The sequence below is a fragment of the Bison bison genome, unplaced genomic scaffold, assembly GCF_000754665.1.
Source record: "Bison bison bison isolate TAMUID 2011002044 unplaced genomic scaffold, Bison_UMD1.0 scf7180017864345, whole genome shotgun sequence".
In the NCBI taxonomy this organism is placed as follows: Eukaryota; Metazoa; Chordata; class Mammalia; order Artiodactyla; family Bovidae; genus Bison; species Bison bison.
The window spans coordinates 534,585-543,092 of record NW_011494917.1 but is presented as its reverse complement, the minus strand read 5'-3'; the positions used below and the strand labels follow the sequence as shown (position 1 = coordinate 543,092).

At 34.9% G+C, this 8,508-nt stretch overlaps 1 protein-coding gene across 4 annotated transcripts in view; it reads right to left on the bottom strand.

Annotated features, from left to right (window-relative positions):
• AKAP11 (A kinase (PRKA) anchor protein 11) overlaps positions 1-8,508 on the bottom strand; it is a 51,593-nt gene that overhangs the window by 6,999 nt on the left and 36,086 nt on the right. For 3 of the 4 annotated variants that reach the window (XM_010854596.1, XM_010854595.1, XM_010854594.1), the window contains exons 8-10: positions 6,634-6,789; positions 3,426-3,509; positions 2,600-2,646 (exon numbers count right to left, since the gene is read on the bottom strand). In XM_010854596.1, coding sequence (XP_010852898.1) covers positions 2,600-2,646; positions 3,426-3,509; positions 6,634-6,789 — 287 coding nt within the window. The remainder of the gene's footprint in view (positions 1-2,599; positions 2,647-3,425; positions 3,510-6,633; positions 6,790-8,508) is intronic. The other variant, XM_010854597.1, reaches the window with a different exon arrangement.

Below are 8,508 nucleotides of genomic sequence, written 5' to 3'. Positions count from 1 at the left end.
GGGGGGTGGGGGGGGAGAAAAAAAAGTCATATGCAACACTTACATCCACAAAACCAAACCACGGACTTTTCTGATACAGTCTTATAAGACACTGTTCTCAAGTTTTGTTTTGTTTTGTTTTTTAATAAAATTATGTTTTCAACATAACAAAAGGTGAATCTCTGTTGACTATAAAACTAAACCAATATCCTGTGTTGAATACCACTGCTTAGTGGTGGCTGAGCAACCAGCAGTGCTGAGGCCCAGGCCTCCCCCACAAGAAGCAGGAAGCGGGGATGTAGGCAGACACCACACCAATTTGCACAAGTAATGGACATTTGCTGGTGAATGTCCCTAATTTTTTTTTACAGTTGGGAGGGCATTTTAGACCACTACTAATTTTTAGGGTTCCTACTGACCTGTAAGATTTTTCATTTAAAAAAATTGGTTCATGCTATTCTCTTAAAATAAATGTGTTATCATTTCCTTCCTTTCCACACTCTGATTCTCAACCAAAAATGGGTCTGGCACACAACAGTCCCATAGTCTTTGGGCCATTCTATAAATTCTGCAGAGGTCATGGAGTTGAAAGGTTCGCTGTATCACTTGATTTTTCAGTTCAGGATGTCTTGTTGCCTAAGAGTGATCTCTAAGAGAGGTCATTCAACTCTAGTGAAAAGAGAAAGAACTGATATCCTACGACTACAAACAAAAATAAATAAATAAATAAAGCTTGTTGCCTTAGGATTTCCATAATTCTGAATTGTTTTTAGTCAGCAAAAAATAAAGCAAATATTCTTCCCTGGCTGGCTCAGATGGTAAAGAATCTGCCTGCAATGCGGGAAACCTGGGTTCGATCCCTGGGTTGAGAAGATCCCCAGAGGAGGGCATGGAACCCACTTCATTATTGTTGCCTGGAGAATCCCATGGACAGAGGAGCCTAGTGGGCAACAGTTCATGGGGTCGCAAAGAGTTGGACACGACTGAGCAACTAAGTATAAACAGTCTAACAAAAACTCTAAAAATACTGCCTGATCCCCCTGGAGAAGAAAGGCTACCCACTTCAGTATTAGAGCCTGGAGAATTCCATGGACTGTATAATCCATGTGGTCTCAAACAGTCGGACACGGACTGAGTGACTTTCACTTTTACTTTCCCTTTTCACCCCTACTTTGTATCTGATGAGGAAAAAAACTTACTTCCAGAAACCCTATATAAAAAATGGCTACTTAGGAGTGATTTTAGAACTAAAATAATAATAATCTTAGGTCTGAGGATTTGGACTCAAAACTGATACATGACCTTTCTAAATTAAAAAAATACAATTGGTAATAAAACTAACTGGAAACCCAGGTGGAAAGTACATTTTAAGTAATTTGTTCCTACAATTTTCTGTTTGCCTATTTCTAAAGAGATGATTAAAGAATCACTGGTTCAAAAACTAATGTCTAAACATGAATATTCTTACATTGGTATTTTCAGAAATAAAGGAAAATAAGATTTTTGGAAAAAAACTCAACACCCATCTAAATATAATGAAAACTCAGTTTCAACATGAGAAGTTTTTGATATTTGCTTAAGACATTCTAATATATTTAACTAAGAATTACAAATCACATTCCAGAACTGTAGTATTTACACATTTGGAACCATGATCATTAAAGGAAGAAATGAGTATTTTCTTCAAATATATGTGCGAGTGTAAGACTGCAATTAATGGAAGGGAGAACTGGTTTAAAAATATCTTTTATTTACTGATTTTTATAAGATTGACATCAAACAGTAATTCTAGAAATAACTAGTTTAAAAGGAAAACAAATTGACATGTGATAATTATAATAATTATATCTCATTATATAAGAATTTTATATTTTAAACAAAATTATATGAAGAGACTATTCTAAATTTCTCCCTCAAATAACTGAATACTTCTTTTAAAGTAGTTCATCTTTATACTGATGAGTACCCCTCCTTTTAGTTTATCAAATAACACAAGCTGCTCAGCAAAAGATCTGACACTGGATAGATTAGTTCAAGAATACCCTGATTTGGAATATTTCTTCATCTTTCAATTCCTTTATTATCTGTGTAATAAGAAATGTAGACAAGAACTTCTCCTGGGTCTACTCCAATTGCAAACTTTTGTAATTTTAATGGAAAACAATTTAAAAATAAATCAATGTTTGTCCTAATAAATAATTTCAAGTTACACTGAATAGTTTAAATGAGTAATATTGTGTTGAAGGGATCTCAAAAGACATTAATAACCAAAAGGGAAGGGGAAAAAAAAACATTATGGAATTATAAAATGATTTTTTCTGTTATTATTAACAGTCTTCAGTTAGTATTTCCCATCTGATAGGGCTCCATATACATTCTTATAAACGTCTTTTTTTTGGTATGTTTGTATTGTTTGAATGTTCCAAGTCTAGTAAAATGGCAAATAAATTAATGAATTTAAACAAAAAAGAATTTGTTTTTCAATGTAAAAACCCTGATAACTCAACAATAATACAGTGCCTATTTGATGAAAATGCACAAATATTAAAGACTTTCCTAAAGAACTTTATACCTTATACAAAAAACAGGCAAACACTTTAAAAAACAAACAGCCAGTTACCTTCTACATCAGTCTGATGCTCCTCTTCATCATCATCTGGCCCATCACTTACCAAATGAAGCAAAAGCAGTTAAAAAAAAAAAAAAAAAAGCTTTAATTAATAATGGTATTAAAGTCAATTCTTAAAATGTGACCAAAAAATGAATGTTACAATATGACATATGACATTTAAAAGGGGGAGAAATGACAATAAAAAGGAAGCTTTGCTTCTCACACCATTTCATGTTAAAATCTCAAGTGCCAATGATGTCTAAAGGGAAGTTATCAGTAATAGAATTTCTACCTGACCACAACATACAGAGTGTCAAGTAATTACATAATAAAATTTAAAATAATTTAAAGCAAAAATATGCTAATTTGGTTTTAGATACCACAGCATTTGAATATCACAGAATGCCATGAGTAATTATTTATTAGTGCTTCGGTTGATGCCATTTGTATATTTTTAACAGTTAAAAACACATTTTTTCCTATACTTTTCTTATAAATGAAATGAAACTATATACAGAAACAAAACAAAATAAAACAAAACAACAGAAATCCTGTAGGAAGCAAGCTCTTTTTAATGAAACAGTAATTGGTAGAATGAAAAATAGCAAGCAGTGCAACACATGCATAAAAGTAACACATTTTGCAATTAGGTGTCAGTCGTATCTTAGTAGAGTTGAATTTTTTCATTATATGTAAATTTATCAAGCAGAATCAAATATAGAAGAAAAGCAGGTTGATACATGTTGGCACTCTAACCCACATTCTTTTAAGAATATGATATCATGCATTAGTGGTGAAAGACTCATCAGTGTTTAGATTTCTGGACTGGACCAACCTGTCTGATGTTGGAAAGGATAAATTGTCCTCATACAAATCTCCTTCTAAACCAAGACTGCTCCAGCTACTGCTGTTACCATTACTGCCAGAGGAAGAAAAGAACAGAGCTGAACTAGAAAATGAATGGTAAAAACAACCCTGGTTTTCCTTGGAACGGCATCCATCACTGATAACTGAGGATGTTCTGAAGCTGCCTCGGTGGGTGCAGCATCCATGGAGTTACGTGAAGACCATCGTTGCTACTACACGAGGTGTTTGACAGCTTCAGAGATTAGGGAGTTTTCTTACTTGTCCTCAGCAGTTCATGAAAATTATTCTAAATTTATATTTATTTTACAGATTCAGACAGTGACTTTTAGGACAGTAAATGAATGGAAGAAGGAAAAAGTTTCACAATGAAATTAACGTCTATGGCAAAACTTAGGACATAATTTGTAAAAAGCCAATGCTCTTCAGTTTGGATAAAGTTTACACAGGTTAACATTCTCTCGAGTCTTTTTTTTCCCCTGAGTCTTCAGAGAGTGCACACAGTGATGGCCAGGGCGGGGAAGGAGGATGGGAAAAGGATGAGAAGGAAGACACTGAAACATTCCCAAAAGACCTCGTCTAACTACGGGGAGAAAAGACATCTTCTCACTTTAAGATACTTGTTATTATGTCAATTACCTTCATTTCACACATTATGTATAATTCAGCAGGTTAAATAATATACAGTTTCTTCAGAATACTGCAAGGTCTAATCACGTGTCACACTTGACAGATCAGCCAGTCACTAACACCCCACCAATACCTTCTTTCACTGCCTAATCAAAAGAAGAAAGCAGCTACATTCTACAAGTGCGGCAAAGCGACACAACACAAAAAGCAACTGTGTTCGGAAACAAAACTAAATTCAGCTTTTCGGATTAAAATCTAAACATGCAATTTTTAAAAATTCTTATCATTAAAATAATTAGTAAGCACATTAGTTTGCAGTGATAAGCAGCTGTATTTTCCCATAGTAGGCTAGACAATTATAAAAATATTTACACAATATAAAATTTGGGTTCTAAAAATTAGTTAACATAAAATCACCTTTTATCCATCAGTAAATGTTGATACGGTTCCCAGAAAGGGGCTGATTACTTAAAAGTTCTAAAGAGTTTCCAGGCTATCTCAATAATTAACATGTACGTATTAGCACTATCCAACTGTCACAAACCGTAATGCATTACAGAATAAAAATTAAAACTGATCAGTGTCTTTTCAACATTACATTCAAACAAATATAGCTCTAGTGTAAAACCATGAAACCAACCAGTTTTGCCTACATAGTCTGGTGACAGACAAACCAAAATCGAGAAAATATGGAAATACAGAATGGTTAGACAGCTGTGAGCCAAAGAGAGAGAAAATCAATGATCTCAAACACCATATTTACTTCCATTAATAGAATGATTACGCACAGAAAAAAATTACAAAATTAAAATTTTTACCCATTTCTACACTAAAGTGGATGTATCTTAAGTGAGGTCTCTGAAACACCTGCTTTAAAATCATCTGAGGCACTTATCAAGCATGCAGAATCTTGGGACTGCCAATGACCCAGTGAATCTTAATCTCTAGGAGACAAGCACACCACCAACCCTGGATGAGCCCCACTAAGTTTTTCTTTGTGCCGGAACCTTAAATTCACACAGTATTGTTAGTTCTTATTAATTCTATGGTCAATTAAACCACAGGTTTTTTTTTCCCCTGGACAAAATGCTATCAGGTCAGGTTTTTCCCATTCAAGTAATTAATTTTCTGAACCTAAAGATATTTACTCATGTTAAACACAACTGGTTTAGCCTCAGCCTGATTTGGTCTTTCTGAACTCTGGTTCTATTAACAGGATTAACCTTTTCATCTCTGTTTTGAGTCACTCACAAATAATGAGTGTTCTACACCACTGATAAAATAATGCTAAAGAGGAAGAACCAAGGGCTGACCCTGGTAGGCACTTCCTTCTTTTCATCATATTGGACAGCATTCCATATTGAGTCGTTCAACCAGCTATAGTCCTTTTATGGCCACTAGCCTTTAAGTTCTCCCACTTTAACACCAGGATTTCATAAGCAACAATGTCAACTCCACTGAAATTCTAGAAGCCTCTCAAAGTGAGAGAAGAATTTAAGTGTAAACATTCTAAAGCTATGGAGAGAGCCAAATGATAATCTGTGATATTACCCCACTTCCTACTACTAATTTTAAAGACTGCCTTTTTTGGATTTAAATTTTGTAAAATGTTGGTGGCTTGTGTCACATTTTAAAAACTATGACAATAAAAATATAAAAATATTAACACTCACTGGTTAATCCAAGCATCAAACCAAGTACTCCGAGATGATGTGTTCTAACAGCTGAAAAACCATTTCCTTTCCTTCTGCTTCCTCATCCCCTCTTTCCTCCTCCTCCTGGTAAGTCCATTCCAAGGGCCTGTTCTGCAGAAGCTTCACAGGGTCCTTTCTACAAGTGCCCAAAACCCCCTCCTCTCCCTAGGATCAGCTATGGTCAGTGTTTACTATTTCCAAGTATCACTTAATGTGAATAAAGATTTTGTAACATTTTATAGGTTACTCAGGAAGGTCTGTACAGCATTACGAATAAAGGAAATAATTCTAATTAATAAAATATTCTAAAACTGGTTTTAGGAATAAGGTTAACTGAGAGAATGATACATGAAGTGCCTTCTGTTATATTATACTGTATTTTTGTAATGAGTTTACGTATTTTCAGTCATTCAGGTATAACTGCTCAAGTTACAGTGTTCCTGAATGGACAAATAAGGAATCCTTCCCCTAGAAAAATACTACTATAATATTAAAAAAAATTACAGGACCATTTTGATGCCTTTTACAGATAATTATTCTTTTTCCTGTCCTTTAAAGTGAGAAAGAAAATTTTTTCTCAAAAGTTCATGAGAAGGCCAAGTATAGCATGAAGCATATAAAATCAAATGTATGACATATTTTTCAATTATTGGCACAAAGAAAATTAGTCCAGCTAATTACTATATTTAATAAATGTCAAACCATTAGAAATAATGTTGGAACAAAATACACTTTGATAATAATGGTTAGGTTTACAAATTAAGAATTTTAAAATTAAATTCAGTATAATTTGGGACTTATTTCTGAGGAGTCTGAGTACCTAAACTATGCAATTACATGCAAAATCAGAGTTACCTTTCACTTAGATGGTGAAAACTACTGCTTTCATCCTGGTGTTCATCTTCAAAACTTAAGTTGGACCAGCTCCCAGTACTGTCCTCACCAATACTGAGATGCATCTGCTGGCTACCAAGAGACTCAGCTGACTGAATCTCTTCTGTTTCTTTTGGACTAGAAAAAAGAAAGAAAGAAAATAAGTCCAAAAGCATCAGGTTCTGAATTGTATTATTAACAGGAATATCCATTTGATGATACCGATGACAAAAACAAGAAATGGGACCTTCAGAATTAGACCAGTGGTCGATCTAACCCTTTGTTTGGATCTGCTAATAAAGAGACTTGGCAGGACAGCTTATTAATTTCAAAATTAACTGAGATACCCACTGATATCCCTAACCTACTCTGTTCATTATGGGTTCATCCCAAGCACATCATTTATTTAAATTCTCTTCAAAGCAGTTCATATTTTCAATAGGGACACTATGAAGGACCACAAGTTCCTAAGTCTGCCACATCTGCTTTGTAAAACAGTATTTTTATTTGTACCAAAAATTACCCCTTTTCTGGCTTTAAGAACAACAAAAAAAGTAGTTCAAGGAATTCTACACTGCCAATCGAGGGTATAGTCAGACTAGCCAAATCTCTTCAACATTCTGAGCATGGATCATAATCCCTCTCATTTTTTTCCTCAACGAAAAAACATTTATAGTTTTATTCATTGAGGAAAAAACATTTATAGTTTTATTCTATCTTCACAAGAAATTCCATTTGTTGTTCAGTTACTGTGTATGCCCCTTCTACATTTTATTCTTGACTAACAGACTATGCCCCAACCAGTAACGCTGAAGAAGCTGAAGTTGAACAGTTCTATGAAGACCTACAAGACCTTTTAGAACTAACACCCAAAAAAGATGTCCTTTTCATGATACGGGACTGGAATTCAAAAGTAGGAAGTCAAGAAACACCTGGAGTAACAGGTAAATTTGGCCTTGGAATACAGAATGAAGCAGGGCAAAGACTAATAGAGTTTTGCCAAGAAAATGCACTGGTCATAGCAAACACCCTCTTCCAGCAACACAAGAGAAGACTCTACACATGGACATCACCAGATGGTCAACACTGAAATCAGACTAATTATATTCTTTGCAGCCAAAGATGGAGAAGCTCTATACAGTCAGCTAAAACAAGACCAGGAGCTGACTGTGGCTCAGATCGTGAACTCCTTATTGCCAAATTCAGATTGAAACTGAAGAAAGTAGGGAAAACCACTAGACCATTCAGGTATGACCTAACTCAAATCCCTTATGATTATACAGTGGAAGTGAGAAATACATTTAAGGGCCTAGATCTGATAGAGTGCCTGATGAACTATGGAATGAGGTTCATGACATTGTACAGGAGACAGGAATCAAGACCATCCCCACGCAAAAGAAATGCAAAAAAGCAAAATGGCTGTCTGGGGAGGCCTTACAAATAGATGTGAAAAGAAGAGAAGCGAAAAACAAAGGAGCAAAGGAAAGATATAAGCATCTGAATGCAGAGTTCCAAAGAATAACAAGAAGAGATAAGAAAGCCTTCCTCAGCGATCAATGCAAAGAAATAGAGGAAAACAACAGAATGGGAAAGACTAGAGATCTCTTCAAGAAAATTAGAGGTACCAAGGGAACATTTCATGCAAAGATGGGCTCGATAAAGGACAGAAATGGTATGGACCTAACAGAAGCAGAAGATATTAAGAAGAGGTGGCAAGAACACACAGAAGAACTATACAAAAAATATCTTCACGACCCAGGTAATCACGATGGTGTGATCACTCACCTAGAGCCAGATATCCTGGAATGTGAAGTTAAGTGGGCCTTAGAAAACATCACTACGAACAAAGCTAGTGGA